The sequence below is a fragment of the Harmonia axyridis genome, chromosome 2 (assembly GCF_914767665.1).
Source record: "Harmonia axyridis chromosome 2, icHarAxyr1.1, whole genome shotgun sequence".
Classification (NCBI taxonomy): Eukaryota; Metazoa; Arthropoda; class Insecta; order Coleoptera; family Coccinellidae; genus Harmonia; species Harmonia axyridis.
This window is the reverse complement of record NC_059502.1, coordinates 35,703,683-35,723,203: the sequence shown is the minus strand read 5'-3', so window position 1 is coordinate 35,723,203 and position 19,521 is coordinate 35,703,683. Positions and strand designations below refer to the sequence as shown.

General features: G+C 34.8%; 1 protein-coding gene and 1 long non-coding RNA gene across 2 annotated transcripts in view; both read right to left on the bottom strand.

Annotated features, from left to right (window-relative positions):
* The window catches only part of LOC123673229 (netrin-B-like), a 308,617-nt gene that overhangs the window by 97,282 nt on the left and 191,814 nt on the right, over positions 1-19,521 (bottom strand). Inside the window, exon 2 of the mRNA XM_045607698.1 lies at positions 6,403-6,591. Within this exon, the coding sequence (XP_045463654.1) occupies positions 6,403-6,591 (189 nt within the window). The remainder of the gene's footprint in view (positions 1-6,402; positions 6,592-19,521) is intronic.
* On the bottom strand, positions 13,019-13,878 carry LOC123673231. The gene is made up of 2 exons (XR_006746449.1): positions 13,744-13,878; positions 13,019-13,136 (listed from the first exon to the last, which is right to left on the bottom strand). It is a non-coding gene; the product is annotated as an uncharacterized LOC123673231 (long non-coding RNA).

The following is a 19,521-nucleotide window of genomic DNA, read 5'->3' as shown; positions in this document are numbered from 1 at the left end:
GGGTGATTCCTAACTACGGCACATAATTCAGGGGGTAATTCGTTAGGTCGCTTCAAAAAAAAAATTCCCACGAATATATGTCTGGAGTTGCTTCGTTTCCGAGATCGGGGTGTCCCAAATTGGTTGTCTAGTGAGGGGATTTAAGAACCCCTTTGAGCTAAAAAAAAATGAATGCCACATTTTCGGACTCGATTTTTGAGAGAATTATTTTGGTGAAAACCGCAACCTCATAAATTCAACTGTTTTCAAGCTATAAGAGAAAATTGGAGAATGGCATGAAATGAAAAGTTCTGATAACTTCCTTATTATTGGTGCTATCAATATGAAACAAAAACATCCTACAGGCATTTTTTTTAGTAGAATCCATTGTAATTATCTGAAGTTCAGAGAATATTATAGATAGGCATTTGGTTGATTTGTCGGGTGAAACTAAAATGTTTGACGATTTTTATAGTTTCAAAAGAAATTTATATATCATGTTATTTATTTTTGAAAAAGGAAAAGTAAGCGATTTTATTCGTTACAGAAATCGTTATGATTTACATTCAGAAAACACAAGTTTGTATTATAACTTCGAAACTATTGGCAATAAAGAATAAATTATTACACAAATGGATTCTAATAAATAAATATAAGGATTTTGTTTCATTTTAATATCAACAATAATAAAGAAGTTAGGAGAACTTTTCATTTCAAGCCATTTACCAATTTTCTCTTATAGCTTGAAAACAGTTGAATTTATGAGGTTGCGGTTTTCACCAAAATAACTCTTTCAAAAATCGATCCCGTAAATGTGCCATTCATTTTTTTATAGCTCAAAGGGGTTCTGAGATCCCCTCACTAGAAAACGAATTTGGGACACCCGATGCAGAGACATTGTTGTCTCTGGTATGTATTTATAAATTATCGTAAATATCCTTGAACCGATTCTGTTGAAATTTGGTGAAGTTTTTTGAAGAAATAAGGCGTTTTTTAACACTAACTAGAGTGAAATTATTAGGAACAGCAGTGGGCACAACAGCCAATAGTATTGGAGAAAAAGAATTTTTGTGATGTTTCAAATTTTTCAAGATTGAGCAACTAAAAATAAAATTTTTTGGTCTGCTGTTTTTCTTCATATCTAGCATATCATGAACACCTGCATTGGAGACCATCTGAGTGTGTTGTCATATCAGTAAAATTAATTATTGTTTTCGAAAAGGAAACCTGATATAAAGAAAACTGGAGAGTCCTAAAATTTTATATTTATAAATAAATAACAAAAAATTGTCTATTCTATTCACAACATATATTTTTATGATATATTTGTTTTATTTTTGCCTTGGAATACAATTTTAATTCTAAAAACGACAAAATAAATAATCAGCCAAAAGAAAATTCAAAATAACTAAAACTGTACAAATTGAGTAAACAGTTAACAAATTGAATAACTAAATTAGCATGAAGATAGACGTACTTTTCGGAATTTTTGTATTTAATAATACAATTTTTCCTCATTAGTGCCCTATAGTTTGAAAAAATTACTGAATTCACCAACTCACCACTTGTATACTTACTCCACAAAAATTGCAATTGAAAAACTTCAAACGAACTTTAGTAAGGATTCACAGAAAAAAACAATTGCATCAGGTAGTCACAGATTTCTTTCTTTTTATTCTCATGAACTACATATACAAATTGACATTTACAATTGAAATAACAATTTTACAAATTTTAAATTTATCCTTTGGTTGATAATGACTCTTTGATAAATGGTTACTTCAAATTATAAAAGTTTATGGAGTCTTCTTGATGAAGGTAATTCAATATAAATATAAAAGAATTTACAACAAATGGACACAAAGTTGTCAATTTTTTGATATTTATATTGAATTACCTTCATCAAGTAGACTCAATAAACTTCAATAGTTTATTTATAGTAAAAGTATAGTTACATAGTATAGTAAAGTATGGTTTTTTGTAGTTGTTTAATATAAAAAATAGAAAACTAGGAAAAAGGACAGTAGCAAACTTCTTTTTCTCAATATTAACTTCAAAGTATCAAATAGTATCTCAGAAACGAAGCAACTGCGGACATATGTTCATAGGAATTTTTTTTCTTAAAAGTTCTTACGAATCACTCTCTGACGCTTCGTACCGTAGTTAGGAATAATTCTTAATGGTTATCAATTGTCAAATTATGGTGGTGTGTGACATAGATGCCTTCCGTACTTTCACGTAGTGAGCATGGGATATTCAGAACTATTTTGTTAGCGCACAATTTGAAACGTCCTATATTAAATATTATTTTGGTAAGAACAAGATTTCGCAAAAAAGTTAACGATGTTGCAAAGAATAGATATCAAACTATTTGATAAGTTCATACATATACATTCATGAGGAAAAACAAAACAATAAAAAACAAGTACTTGATGGACTTGATTCCCATCGACATCTCGCACTACTAGCTATCAACAAATTAGCTTATCGCTCCGTTATAGCTCCACAATACTCCAAAAATGTTCATTGCGAAGAATCCTGTTACATCTCACGGGGGAAGACGCAACAATCACAAAACGACTGGTTTGCGGTCTTATTATAATATGTATTGGACGTATGCCACTTCGTTCGGATAGTAGATGGCTCCTTTGCCTTTCGCGGATACGTGTAGAGCAATAATTTTCTGTGAATCTATGCCTATTGGGTGCGAGTTGACGGTTATTCGTTTCACCTCATGCAACAGATCTGCTCTCTGGGCTCGCTCTCGAATCCGAGCAAGCCAGGATTTGAAGGCTAATAAATTCACTGAATAATGGCGCTATTAACTAGGGGAAGTATTGTCGGTCTTGGTGTTTTGGTTCATGCACACAGTATGTAAAATCACTGTAAGATTTACATCACCATGCATTATCATATCAGAATATCTCAACTCATTCGAAAATATTCTTGTGAATATTAGATTTCATTACTCCTAAAATAATATAGGTGCGGCATTACAGGGTGTTTTTTAGGTTTTTTTATAGCACCTAAATGATGCGACAAGTCTTCCTCTCATTCAGGAATGAGTGAAAATTTATGACGAGAACAGTTCAATAATAGATAAACCAAAACCCGGATGAACAAGGTTATTGAGAACGAGGAACAAACTCGCGACGTGCAGACAATTGTTCAATTCCGGAAAAAGAACCTCCTCGAGCATGACTCGAACCTGCAACCTCTGAATCACCAGTCCAGTGCTCTATCTCTTAGCAACTGAGGAAGTTGCTCCATCCCACACAAAACTGGAGAAGCTGGGGACGAATGTCTTCTTCGTATTTCTCAAGAAATATGCTAAATAATAACTAGAAAAGACCTATGCACATATTGAAATTCAGATATGATCGTGGCTATCCTAGAAATCAATGTTCTTTAATAATTCAACCACCTTGTAGTTCGTAACACAATTCACAATATGCGTTTGAGAAGAATTACCATTTTAACTCTCAAATCAAAAAGCTGAAATACATATTTGTACTTAATTAATTCATCCAAGCAATTATTTGAAACTGCGTTGTTTTGTTGTATAATTCAGATTCAATCTTTCATTATGTATTATATGGTTAACTGTTTTCTAAAGGTTGAAGAAGTCTTGATAAAGAAAGATCGTTAATATCGATATCAGATTATTGCAACATTTCCTATATTTTCGAATGTATCTATTCCACATACATACTAACGTATTCATTTGCCTAGAACTGACAAAACATCAAACCATCCAAAAGAAATAACAGAATCATCCAAAATCGTACCATTGAATAAAACAGTTAATTAATTGACTGTTTTTATAATAATTTTCCCATTCAATTGATCAGCTGTTCTATTTAATTGTACAGATTTGGATAGTATTGTCTTTTATTGATATAGTCTTTCGTCAGTTGAAATTGTATTTCTAGGCGAATAAATACGTATATACAGGGTGGTCCAATGAAAACTTAACACCTCTTTTTTTCGACTTTAAAATGAAAATGTGAAAAATCGCTCGGACCTGTCAATTTCATTTCATTTCAAAGTCAGAAAATCGAGGTGTTGAGTTTTCATTGGACCTCGTTGTATATCGAATATATTAAAAAGTGAAGTGAAGATTTTACACAATTATATAATACTTAAATTGATTTATACACATTCACAATTTGGTTGTTCGAATATTTTCTATCAGCTATTCGAATTATGTATCCATTCCTGTGATTATAAACAGGGTGAAACACACGTGTCGTACAAATAGAACACACCGCATACTACAGAAACAAAACTAAATGTTTCTCGCATTAACTTTGTTATTACACGGTGCTATGTTGGTATTTTTGAAATGTTAAGCTACCCACGTTTATCAACTGAGCGTTACATGGTGAAAGAGTATACCTACTAATGAATAGGTTCAAGGCATAGGTAGATACCTAGCAATTTCAATGCCCTCAATCCTGTGACCATTAATTCATGATCATCCTTGATATGATCTACTCCACCATTCGAGGTTGGATATTTGTGAGGATAATATCATTAGTTCGAATAATTTCGAATATTGCTTGTAGTTCTCTGAAATATATTCGGAAGAACAGTGTCCATTTCCAAGTGAACTCAAGTTGAAAACATAAGATTTTTATTTGAACACTGCAAAATATACGAATCTTCTGTAATAAAATAACGAATTCGAAACTGCAATAATCCTTCCGTAATATATTGTGACTTACAGCAGAAAAAAAGAAGTAAATATATAAATATATAAATATTGTAGGCTATACATATTCCTTATATTTTCATTATTTATTTGGATTACATGTTGGATAACCAATATTCAGCCGAGGACACCTTATAACCTAATAAAATTCATCCTCATACTTCCAATAAATGACTTGCACGTCAAAAAAAAAAAATAAAAAAAAACACCGTGCGACATTACCCTGCTAGATTATATTTTTTGGGGTTACTTTAAAATCAGATCGATCAACCTTGAATAAGAATGAGATGAGAAAAGCTCTGGTTGTCAGAAAGCAGGGATTAGGTTATCTTTGATTCCAAACATAAATTAATAACATTATTTTCTGGCATCATTCAACGATAAAATTTTGATAGTGCTGTAGGATTATCCGTGAATTTAATGATACTGTCGATGTGATAAGAGCCTAGAGATAATAATGAGCGAGTTCGATTTCATGAAAAGTTGAACTAATATTGACATTGAAATAACCTGTAAAACATTACGAATGTCATATTCCATTCGAAGAGATATGTTTCATTATTTGAACAAATTTACATATACATTTGATTTGATATGCTGTTTCAAATTCGAAATTCCAAATGAACTAATAGAAAAGCTGTTATCTAGAATTGAATTATTGCATATGTTTCTATCGAGAGTTTCAAGTATTAACGAATTCAATAGATTTTTTCTTATTCTTTGAAAAAGAGTCTGGCGTTACAAATTTGCTTGATTCTAGGGAATCATCAAGCCAAGTAGCTTGACATTTTAACCAACTACTTGACTTGAAAATCAAGCTCCTGAAAAATTATATATTTGAGCTTGACTTGATTCTAGATATTTATTGCTTGACTCGATATCAAGCTACTTGATATCACTTTAGCTTGATACGCGCGGCATATATTTCTGCAATCTAGTGCGCGCTTAGATTAAATAAGGAGATTCCTCGAGCGCCGAGAGACCGAAGCATTCGCCAGTGTGACTTTATTAGTAGTTTTCTCACATTTCTATGAAATCTTTTGGTAGATTTTGATAGTTTCAAAAATATCTTTCCAAACTTGGTCAAAATGGCCAAGGATTTTTTATTAACGCCAGCATCTTCAGCTCCTGTTGAAAGACAATTTTCCAGAGCTGCTCTTACAGTTACAAAAACCCGCAATAGGTTAGGCGACAAATCTTTGCCTCATGGGTCTTAGATCCTGGATGAGAAATCATGAAATCAAACAAAGCCTGGAGGTTTGTCAATATTAAGAAATATTATTTTTTTATTATTATTCATTTTCTTATGATTCATATTGATTTAATTTAGGTTTCTTTTCGAGAAAGTTGATATTTTCGGTCCTTTTATAGAATAAGTTTGATAACTTAAAGTGTTTTTTGGAAAGCTCCTTCTCATTTCATTATTTTTTTATTGATGTGACACTACACAAGACAACTGTAAAAATCAAATAGCTTGATATGATAAATAAATATTTGACTTGACTTGAGATTGAAAAACTACTACTTGACTTGAAATCAAGTCGAGCTCAAGGCAAGTAGCTTGAAAATCAAGCCAAGACGTGAATCCGTACTTGATAGAAGAAAACAAGATCCAATCACTCTTCATATGAAAAATCTGATCTTCTCATTCAACACCTAATGGAACATAATTTATACTGAACATTTTCTTGTTATAGGAGTCTACTCACGTTTACAAGCTTTTCGATGGGTAATCTGTTTGTTGGGATCTCTGTAGTATCCTTCTCTGCAGTAGTGACAATGCCTTCCAGCTGTGAAATGTCGACATTTCAGGCACACTCCTCCCGAGACCCTTCCCGACAACTTGTAGAGTTCCATGTTGAAGCGACACCGTCGTGCGTGTTGGTTACACTCGCATGCTGAAAAAAATGTTCAAGTTCAATAAACTTCCTACCGCAATCCTTTTGGTATTAGTCGATGCATCCTCGAATATTCGACGCTCGAGTGATGAATGTGTGCAGCATCAAATAACAAATAGTACGTAGCAAAATGAAGTAACAATTAAAAAGTGTAAGTTGAATGTCGTACATTTCAAAGACAGTGTTTATGCTGTCAAATAACAATACAATTCTTGGCAGAACGACATCGCTTGGGACATAAACCCAACCGTTCTACGTCAAAGTGGGCGTGATCCGCTATGGAGGCAAGGATGTATAAGGCAGGGACCGCACAGTTGCCATGTTGATGATTCTATAAATGGTCCAGGGATAAAACATCGCAATTCCGCGATAGAAGGCGTACCAGAAGCGCAACTGAGAAGAATCGAGACCTCTATCAAAATCGAATATGAATATTCATTAATTCTTTGTTTTCATTAATTAAGTATTATTATTTCAGATGATGAAACTTGATGATACTTTCCTTGTGGATCTTTTTCATTAATTTTCGCTTAAGTATAATATATAAAGTAAATGTATTCTTATTTTCAATGAGCTGCAATGATCATATGCAGATGCTCTCTCTCATAGTCATATTTGCTCTTTGGTCTGCACAAATAGCAACATTTTGTCTATTTGTTACTGAATAATTATTGAACGCTATTTATTAGATATTCCTAGTTATTAAATGCTCCATTTATAGAGCATTTAATACACATTTAATACCCAATGAAATATGAACATGAAATTATATTGCTTCCGAGTCTGTCGCCGATAGACCAAGATTTACGATCACTTTTGGTATGAAGAACATTTTCAGTGTTCTCGGAGCCCTGTGTATATCAGAACCACAGAACAGAGAGGTATTACAGTAGCGACACTCTTTGACATTTTCATTGTTCTCGATATAACCAAATTTGGCGACCTTGAAAAACTACCAAAAGGCTGGTAGTTGTACATGGCCACAGAATAGTAAATATTTATATTAAAACTTCTCAATTCTGTGACGTGGCTCGATTGTCTTTCCTTTCTATTCTGTGACCGAACAATAATGTCAAAAAGGCAATGAATCCAAACACCGAAACACGTGGAAATAAACTACTAACAAAATGGCGGTTGGGACTATGAAAAAGGAAGAGTGTCGCTTCTGTAATACCTCTCTATTATGTGTCAGAACCGTATGTCATCCACAAAAAACATTGAATATTTTCTTGGTAATCAATTCCTCTCGAGAAATACACAGTCTCTGATGAGCCTCCAACAGTTATTATTTTCAAGAACTAACGAATAATTCGAGAACTATTCACGATGCTTTAGAAAAAATCACAAAACTAATGTAGAATTTAAAAATAGGTACATCTGTATCTGGGTATGAAATAACATAGAGGATGTTCCATTCGAAATAAGTAGTTAACTTTGCTTTGAACTTGAAATTGACATTGGACTTACTCAAAGGTGTTCAGTAAAAATGAGCTTTTGAGTGCTCGTTCATTCATTCATTAATTGTATTCTTGGAGATAACACAACTGTGTGCAGGTATATCGGTAGAACTGGCGCTAGAATGAACTTGAGCTCAAAGGCTCCCAAATAAACGTCAATGCATTCCACCTTACTTTCGATATTCAGCATTAATTTAACATTGTTTTGAGGATGCAATCAATACGACATTTTCACGAAGATTGTAATTGAAATTCTAAAATATACAGGGTATTTGGCGGAACGTTGAACATACAATTTTACTTGAATTTTCTATAGTTTTGAATACGCTATCAATATGTAAATCTGTTCTGTCAACATGAATTTCTAAATTTTATTTCTAAATACAATATTTCATTCCGATCTAATCTGTTGTTCCAAATTTATCGAAAAAAAAAACAAAATTCTGAAATTCGTCCATTGAACAAACACACTTGCGGCATTCGAAATCCGAATCTACCTTGAAAATATGAATTTCCCGTGTTTTTCCCTTCGAGAGTTATCGCGTACACTAACGGCAAAATAGAATTTGAGGACGGATTCGTCATTAAAAATCGGAAAAACAAGCATTCGGACAAAATGGGCGATTCGAGAAAATATATCTTTTTTTACGGGGTAATTTTTTTAAGTTGAATCACTCGAAAATCTAGAAGAGGAGCTTACGAAAAAATGTTTCGAATCAGAGGTTGATGCTTTTGAGGGGAAGTGCACTTATGCCAGAATATCTTCCATTTAATTTTCTCTTGGAACTTTAGAATTTCAAATCGAAATCCCTGTTTTTTATTGCAGAACCTTATTCTTCGGTAAAAAATACAAATAGTCATAGAGGGCTTTGCTATAGGATCGGAATTTTCCATCTGAAGGACCTTAATATATCCGTTCTTTTGATCATCACTTGAAATTTTAGTCGTACCTACTTTAATTGTCCAACTATTTGATGGAACGATGGAATATGTTCTGCGCATGATTCCAAGTTATCCATTTCGATTTTTTCTTTTATTTCAATCGATACATACTCTTTAACTAGTGGATTTTTAGAACCAAAACCACCAAGAACAAATAATTTTTCCATTTCCAAATGATCAATGGCAGAATTTCATGTGAATGATTAATGGAATAGATACGTTAAGGTCGTTCAGAGACAGACGGAAAATTCAAATTCTATTGCAGAGGCATTTGTGACGAATCGTAAAAAACTGTTTGTATGAAACTTTTGTATTTTTGCTGTATAATGCGAATCTGCATAATTATAATAATAAATAGGGGTTTCCGTTTGAAATTCGTTGGCCTCAGCCCCCACAAGGGCGTAGTAAATGGAGAGTTTTCATCATAAGTAGACTTCCCCCTCAAAACCATTTTTCTGTAAAATGTTTCCTTTTCGAGATTTTTGGCTGATCATACTTGAAAGCTTCATTCGGTATAATTTCGAACAAATTCTAAAGAGGTACTCCAGAAATAATAAAAAAACATCAACCAGAGCGTGAAAATCGCATACGGGCAAAAACCCGTATTTTTCCGAATGGAAACTAATTTCCCATCAATAGGACGTTAACGTCATCACCCAAGCAAACGATTCAAACTCTCATTGACCTCCATCTCGATCTTGAATTCATTGATCCCAATCCGAGTTGTATCAAAAGAAATCCCTGAATTCGTAGCCGGAGTTATGAATGATTGTATAACTCCACGGTTGAATGCGCTTCCTGTCCGTATTTTTCCCGGTCCAGATTCCTCGTTACACAAAGTCAAATTTACCGACCCGGTCCAGAAGAACGAGCCCTGATATTATTATAACATTTGATCAGAAGGGGAAGGCGGATGTCAGATAAATCTGACGTGACCTGAGGCCGAATTTCTGATTGCACATTGTCAGAGTTGGCTTCAGAGACACGAAACGGGGATAAATTGAATCCAGGATCTTGCTGGCACTCAACGAGTATTTGCGGAACGCTCTGCTCTATATAGTATGGAAACATGGTTCAGTAGATGATGTTGTCATTGTTGCAATAGTGGATTAGTCGCGTAGTACAGGCAAGATTATTTCAGAAGTTTGATGAATGTGGAATATTAGAGAACTTATTATATAAGTTTGAAGTAATCATATCTCATCATAGGTAATCATATTTATATACAGTGAGTTTTACGTGTGTAACGCCTCATTTATCTCGGAAACAGATCACACGATTTTTATAGATTTTGGTGTGTAAGAATCTTGTTATATGACTGATAACTATGGTGGCATTCACATTGTTAAATCTTTCCTTTTTCCAGAACTTTTTTATTTTAAATGGATCACCCTCTATATTTTCGACTTTTCGAAATCCTCAAGAGTTGAATATTTCACATGTAATGTTCCATCTAACTAAATGCTATAATTTCGTAGCTACAGCTATATTTATATTATCGTCGCCGTAGTTAAACTATTACATTTAGATGGCTATGATTGAATGAGCTCGATTGATATAATCTTGAAATGTTTGTTTCATGTAAGAGGTGTGTCTAGTGTGTCTAGAGTAGTAGGAAAATTGGGAATTTTCGATAACTACAGTAAAGACAATAACTACAGCTAATGTGTAATTTTAACTTCGGCGAAGTATAGGTATTACTTTTGAAGGTTATGTTAAAAAATAATGACGAATTAAAAAAAATGATTTTTGTGGGAGATGCATACCTAAGTATGTACAATATTTTACGCGAAGAAGAGTCGTTTTGGCGTTGTACTGTCACATACACAACTTGAAACTTGAACTTGAAAGTCAAGTCAAAGTCACGAGAGTCAAGTTCGGATTATCAATAATCCTTGAAATAGCCTATATATAACTATTTTTTTTCAATTGTTCAGAAACATGTCAATCAGTCAATGTTGATTCCTTTTATACTCCATATCCACAAAAAGCGTTCAGTATTTTATTTTTATCGGTGAATACTTAGATTATTCTTTAAATAAAGTTAACGTAGCGCCGACCCTGCTTTTATATTAGCTACCCTTATCCATCTCTCCTCAGAAACTCCAAACGTGTTGCCCGCAGGGCACAAAAGTATGAATACTGCCCCAAAACATAACCCTGCTGCTGACATTCGTACACAATTGTAAAACTTTTTCTTATACATTAGCCTCAGTTACTTCGATTTTCTCAACGAATATACTCGGATTTAGAATGTATTCTTTCATTCATTGATATACAAAAAGTATTGTTTTGACTTCAAGAAATGGACTTTTTGAACTAATTTTTTATTCATATATTCAATTAATATTTCATTATCGAATATCTAATGCATTCTTCATATTTTTGGTGGATTCCAAAAGATTGAATTAAATACAGAGTGAGAATAAAATGGGCCCAAGTTCGGAGCACTGTAGCACACCGTCGATTTACATATTTTATTTTTTTTCTGCACAAACCAGTAATTTCAGCCTAGTTGTAGATTCATGGTTTTTCAACTTCATTAAGTTAAAGCACTCAGTGGTATAAATGAAAATGAAGTACATGCTATTGCTACACACTCGAGGATCTTCTTCTAAATATTTACTCTCACAAGGCATGTTCCCGGTACTAGTATTTATTTTACGTCTGTAGTATATGCTTCAATACAAGCTGTTTCTAAATTGGAGGTACAAACGAAAATTAGAAATTGCTTGGATAATTTAAGGAAAAAAAGCCTATAATAATGGGCCCGTAAACGATTCATTTTCGAGATACAGAATGTTTCTTGTAGTCCTAATTTTTGTTATGATTATTCGAGTTTTTTGAATCTTTGTCAATCATTGCTACAGATTGTAAAAATAAACACCAAAATGAATGATAAAAGACAAAGTATACGCAACACCCATACGTGATGAAGCCGAATTGAGAGAACGCATACGCAATTCGTCTTCATCACATATTGGTGTTGCGTATACTTTGTCTTTTAGGCAGCCCTAATAATAAAAGTTCATAGGATTTAGGTCAGGTGAACGAGGAGGCCTCAAAATTTCACCTTCTCTTCCAATCCACCGGTGGGGATAAGTTCTATTCAAATGTGCGGTAACTTCGAGTCCGTAATGTACTGGGCAATCCTATCCATCATGTTGAAACCACAGACTACGTCGCAGCGCCAGTGGCACATCTACCAATAAAATGGGCAGTTAGTTGGTTAAAAATTCCAAATAATTGTTTGCGTTCAGTGATGGCGGCAGTTCGATCGGGCCCAAAATTGCACCATTAAATATTCCAGTCCATAAATTGATCTTGAATCGATATTGTGATCTATCTTCTCTCACCTCGTGTGGATTTATGATATTCCAGCTATGCAAATTGTGGAGATTCATGTACCCATCCTTGGTACAGGAAGACTCGTCGCTCCAAATGATCTTATTAAAAAAATCTGGATCTCTTGGATACTAGAGCTAAAAGAACTTTGTGCGAGTCACTTGTCCTGTCACAATTCACGTACTGTGATTTCATTTATGGTCCTTGCCTCATCAAACTGGACAAGGAGAGAATACAGAAGGTTCAAAAATCCTGTTTTCGTTTAATTCACGGTGTGAGAAAGTATGAACCTATTTCCCACAAGATTAAGGAGGACAAGTGTCTTAATATGGAATCTAGGCGGCTATATCACTTGGGTTCCTTTACTCATGGAATTGTCGTTAATCCCAGTAGTCCATATTTTTTGAGACGAAGGTTTGTTCGGCATAGTGCTGTACACTTCAGAGCCACGCGATATAATGATAAATTCATATTACCACATCACAAAACAGCTATGTTTACGAGAGGTTACATTTACTAGTCCATTTCACTATATAATGCATTACCTTCTGTCTTCAAATTACTTAATATAAATAAGTTCAAATATAAACTTAAGGACTTTTTACTGAATAAGCAATGATTCACTTTGACCTTGTATTTCTATGTGAGTGTAATTATATATATATATGTCTTTTTTTTTTTTCTTTCTTTCTTGATTGTTTTGTCCTTGCTGTGGTGGGGAGGGGGTGCTGGGTGCTCTCTGGTTCACATATCGCATATTACTTTTATTTCTGCCATCTCGTTATTTCAATTTTCATTAACCTATAAGATGCAAGCTTGTAGTGGAAGATCGACCAGTTGAACAGGTGATGGCAGTCGAATACTTGGGAGTACGAATAACATCCAACCAGGACAGAAACAGGGAAACTAGAGAACAGACCAGCAAGGCGGCAAGGATATCGGGTGCACTAAGAGATATCATATGGAATAACAGGCACATGCGTATGGAAACTAAAATTAGAATATATAAAAGTGTTATAAGACCAATAATGACATACGGGATAGAAACAAGAGCTGACAATCAAGTGACCAAGAACGCACTTCGAACAGCCGAGATGAAAATACTGAGAAACGCCCTGGGGTTCACCCTAAGAGACAGAAAAAGAAATGAAGAGATTCGGAACATATGCGGAGTCCAAGATATAGTACGTTGGGGTCGAAACAGAAGGAGACTATGGAATTCCCACGTGGACAGGATGAACGAGGAAAGAATCGCGAAGATTGCGAGAGACGGAACACCAGGAACAAGACGACCGATAGGAAGACCTCCAAAAAGATGGAGAGATTCGTGGACGTCGATTTCGCAGGAAGGTTAAATGGAAAACACAAGCCCAAGGCTTAAAATACGAAGAAGAAGAAGAAGATTAACCTTATGCATTATTAGTCTGGCTTCGTACATCATTGTGGGGTTGAGTTGAATAGCTTGCTAGACTTCGCCCTTGATGTCATGATTGCCAGGCATATTATAATCCTGCTTCTCTGAATAAAGACGTTATTTATTTATTTATTTATCTGCATGATGTTTTCCAAAATTTGCCGGCAAAATTGAATTTCGTTGAGGTGAATAATTATGCGAGTAATATTTTCGCACGTAAACAATTGCCATTGTTCACTAAGTAATGCAACATCGAAGATTTCTTAACAGAATTGACAAACTTGATTTTGTCAGAAACTTACCCATTTGGATAAAAACAGCCATATCTTTTTTCTTTGAATAACAAATGACTTGTGTGATACCTCTTTGAAATCACTATAAAATAGACAATTTATTGGTGTAATGTGCAGCAGTAGCTCGGTACATTTTTTCTTCCATCACGATGGGCTAAACTTCATGAACAAAATAATCCACTACCAAAATTTCCAATGAAAATATTTCTCATAGCTCCCCTTTAAAATTTTCGGAGGTTGTTTTTAATGTAAACGTTAAAATCATTCTTCAGCAATATTTTACAGAAAAAATTAACCAGAAAGATGTAAAATTGTACCAACCGTAAGGGCAAAACTATTGAAAGGAGCAAAAATTCATTATTTTCAAAAAAAAAATATCTCCAAAAGAGTAAGACTTTTATGATGGGAATTTTGTCATAGCAGGTGGTTTATTCTTTGATCTACATTCTCCCTCGGTTTGACGTGGTCTTCACGGGCACCCTGTATGTTGGCATTCAATTCATTTTACAAGAGAACTAACCGTATAATGCAATGCCACAGTGAACCCGCTGTTACACAAACTTCGCTAAAGTCAAATAAATACTACAAACTACTTGTTGGAACTAATGTATCTGCTGATAGGAGTTCTTCAAAATGTGCTACTTGATATAGTAGCTTTCGGACAAATTACAAGTATCTACTTCAAAATGCAGTACTTTCTTAGTTTTGAAATATCTAGTCTGTAGCAAGTGCTAACATAACCTAACCTTAGCATGTACATCATTTTTATTCATACTTATTGTGTACTCTAAACTTTATTATTATGAAAATAATGGAACGAAATCTTCCGGTGGCCTGACCAACAATAAACACATTTAACCCGCAGCTACCATCCTTCTGTTTGCTCAGTCCGACGCGCACCTCTGTTGACTTATGGAACGAAAGTATCGTAAAATTACCCGGCCGGTCAAAGTGACAAATATTATTGTTCTTATCTGCGCGCTCGCTGTCAGCCGATCGGCGGCGATCCCGAGAGGACTCGATGCCTCGAGGACCGGGGGCCTCATAGGCGCTGGGTGGGCCGGGGCCCACCCGCGGGCCCGTTCACACTCTTAATTTGTCCGTTTGCGTCCCGGACGATCCGAAATCTCATTATTCGGACACGAATTGTAAATAAATCAGCCGGGTTTTATGTAGGTTTAGGATGCCCTCGAACGATCGGACAGGTACGAATAAGAGCCGGAATTAAATTGACTGGAGACCGGCGGAGAGAACGCGAAGTTTGATTACTTAATTAAGTGCATTAACCAGTTGAGAATTTCGGGTGTTATCTCCCGGTCTGACGACCAGTTGAATGAGTTGTTCTGCTCGTACCATGTTGAATCTTGTGGTTTCTTATCGGAGTAGATTTTGAAATGAGTTTAATAGTTGAAACTATTTAGATGAACGAGATGCTATGATTTTGTATACTTTACTTTTACATCCCAAGTTTTTAATTATATTTTCTGAGTACCTACAAAGTTTCTCGGTTCTTAGCTCAGAATAATAAACATAGAGGGAGCATATATCATTTTCAGTAAGCAAATTTTGTCTCCAACATCAACTTTCAAATTTAACATAAGGTGCGCGGAAATGAAAATATATCAGTGATACGATATTTCACTCAATTCGCGAGTTTCTGCACAAGGAACGCACTTCTTATGTCCCATAGGAAATCAACGTTTCATAATAACCAAAAATTTATTGAAATAAATACCTAAATATATCAGAAATTCAGAAAACAAACTTCAAGCACGCCAAACGATGTGAAACAACCAATGACGTTAGGAGAGCAAAAGTTGCCTAAACTTGGATTTCAGCAGGTAGATACAGAAAATAATAAATATTCTGCTTGTTATAAATTCAACAATTAGGAAAAATATCGGATTCCAAATATTCAAATTTGCATATTTAACCGAGAATCACTCAAATAAATATATTTCATTCAAAATAATATACATTCATATAAGGACATAGTAAAATTATGGATTTGAAAATATATCACAATCCGACTAGGTAATCTAATCATGTTGGGGACATGTAAAAATTGCGTATACCCTCTCTAATCTATGTTTATTGCTCTATGGTTCTTAGCTGATCTGGAATTATTAATTTATGAGCGGTTTTTCCCTGACCGAAGCGTTTTCAAATTTCGTAAAGTGATCTGTGTTTTTCGAATTCTGCGCCGAAATACTAGGAATGTTCTCAATCGATCCATGCTTAAAATACAATTCTATCCGTTCGTTCGATCTGGCCAGTCCGTAAACACTAAAACTCTCGTCGAACAGAGAAAACTAGAAACTTGAAATGGTTACTATAGGGGTTTCGTAAATATGGCCGTTTAAATTCTGTTTTCTAGCGTTATAAAATAGCAAAATTCACTAGAGACAAAAGGTCAACAAGGATGAAAATGAATGACACACGACGTTCAACGTGAGCATGGAGTTGTGTGAGCAAAATAAATTGCGAAAATTTCTTTGAGCGAGCTTTTTATTGAATTTTTAAATGATCAGATCTCGAGTAGTTGGATGCGATTTCTGGCTAAAAATAACCGATAGGTGAAATATGGCGATGAATTTGCCCCGCGAACCCAGTATCATCTTTCCGATGGAAATAATCGATGGTTTCGGACAGAGACGAAGATCTCGGAGATCGAGAAGCAGCCCTCTCGATTCGCTGTGTGCCTTCTATCATAAATCGGAAATGACGACGAGACGGTTTCTAATAATAAATCAATCTTTCCCAGACGGTTTTCCCTTCTTCCCTGCATTCATTACTCTGAGAGGCAGTGGAGGATTCCCGGAATTTTTTATCGTAGAAGATATTTGTCATCGGCATCGAGTTTCCTATATTATTTCTCGAATATTCAGGGTGCAAACCAAGATATGCGTGGTTTTTATGGCAGAATAAGAAAATTCATTACAAATTGAGAAAATATTCAATAGAAATTCGAACATTATTCCCAATTTGAAAATGATGGATTTTATCGTGTATTAATTACAAGGTAAATAGTTTATTGGCGTGATACAAATTCTCAATTCTGGAAAAAGTACCTCCTCGAGCGGGACTCGATCCCGTAACCTCTGAATCACTAGTCCAGCGCTCTAACCAATAAGCCACCGAGGAAGCTGAAGGTTCACCGCAACGATAAGTGGTTTCTTGGTAAGAGCGCTGGACTAGTCATTGGGAGGTTGTGGGTTTGAGTCCCGCTCGAGGAGATACTTTTTCCAGAATTTAAAATTTGTCTGCACGCCATTACAGTATTTACCTTCTTATTATTCCCAATCATTCACTCCACAATGGTAAATTACTTCGATTAATTTCTTTCAATAATTTAGAAGCGCAGTCCATGGGCACGACCAACCAAAACCTGCTGACTGGAGTAAATTCTTCCAAAGTTAGAGCAGTTACTGTAGATGACATAAAATCGAGTGGCCAATATTGTTATAATTCGAATTCGTATAGAAGATGTTCCTAAATTGGAGGTACAAATGAAAATGACAGATTCTTCGGATCTCTTTAGGAAAGAAAATCCTATAAACATGAGCCAGCAAACGCATTGTTTCCGAGATCTCCTTCAGCCTTTACACATCCAGTGTCGGACATAGGCCTCTTACAATTTCTTCCATGCTTCTCTTTCATTGGCAGTTCCCATCAATTGTTTCCTTGCTATAGCGATTGTGTCTTCTATCCTTCTCTTCCTGGGTCTTCCTACGTTCCCCTTGGTTTCTCGAAGTCTCCAAAATGTCACCCTGTACGACCATTTCTCCAAATTTTGACTTGCTACGTGTGCCACCCACTGCCACCTAAGCCTTGCCACTCTAGTGATATCGATTGTTTTAGATGATGGTTGTTTTCGAGATACAGAGTGTTGAAGTTTGATTTATTCATGTATTTTTTTCTCATAGCACCTTTCCTTCACAAGATACTCAACTTAAATTTGGCATAGATATTCCAATTTGAAGTTCTCATCATGTTATATTTTAATTATCAATGCAAATCTACAGGGTGATATATCTGCAGTGGCCGCTTTTTCCTTCAAATTATTTTTTGGTGGATTACTGGTAGTTCAGAAAAATGTAAAAAAAACTTTTTGGTTTCTTGTAGTTCTGTTTTCGCTACTGATTTCGAGAACAAAAATCTCTAGTAAGTAATCATCAGGAAAATACAAATTATGATAAGGATCCAGTTAGTAAGCAGTGAAGGATAAATGAATTCTAAGTTTTTGTACTTATTTACCCAATCCGTGGAGGAGATTAATAAAGATTCGATAAACTGGTATAATTATCATGAAAAGTAGGACTACAGTTTATAAAACTTTTTTTCTTGAAATTATTCAAGGAATCTCTCATAATCCTTTGAACCTCCAATTTAGGAACAACCTAATGTACAAGGCTTAAATTGTAATCAATAAAATTATCATCACCATCAAGTCTTGTCGAAAAACTTTGGAGTTGAGTTGAAGTTCTGAGATTGATTCTTCAGTTTGTCGCATAAAAATTATCATAAAGTTATAAACTATAAAAACTACAAGAATTATTGAATTGATAATTCGAAAAAACAGCTTGAACAGATTGTAAAAATTCTGTTAGTTCACTGAAAGTATTTTGCGATTTTTAAAATGAATGATAATTTTAATTGAAAAATGTGTTTTGAATTTTGCTTTGCAAATGTTGCATATTTCGTCGAAAATGAATCCTTAGGAACCTTAGCTATAACATCTCAAGAACTGGCTCGCCTAGGTAGGTATATGGTCCCTAGGCCAGCCAGTTCTGGACATTGGCACAGCACGTGCTTGACCAATTATAAACGAAGCTTTATTACCTTATTCCAATTCGACAAAAAACGGTGTAATGAGAGATCCATTTGGTGACATTATATCCAATAAAACCTCATGTTTACTAATTGAATCCTACACTCAAACTATCGACCTATCATGATAAATGTGTACATGCTTAGGACAGTCAAAATTATTTGAAATTCCGGACAAACCATCGTCCCAAAAAAAAGTGATCTTGTTCATTTAATATTTTCCATTGCCGAGCTCGTCTTGATTTCTGTAGAAATTTATATGAAACCATTGAAGTCCTTTCGAATTATTCAAACGAATGCAACGAATCCCCTCTCTAGAAAATACTCTTAAAAACAAAGCAAAACATAATAACCCATTCAATCCAACAAAATTCGAAAGACGTTTCCACAACAACCCGAACCATCCGGTGAAATATATCTCTTTCATAATCAAATTTGTTCATGAAGCTTCAACCAACAAGTCCCTACAATATACTCCGAAAGCCAGGAAAACCTCCGTGGGGAAATAAAATAACCCTGCGAATTTTCGTGATTTATACTTGGCATTTTTCCCCGTCCTACCTGAGTACCTTCCCGACCGAAGGCATCAACCCCTCGAAGTTCGGAGACGTAGAAATTACGTTTCGCTTTGTCAAAATAATAAACTTGA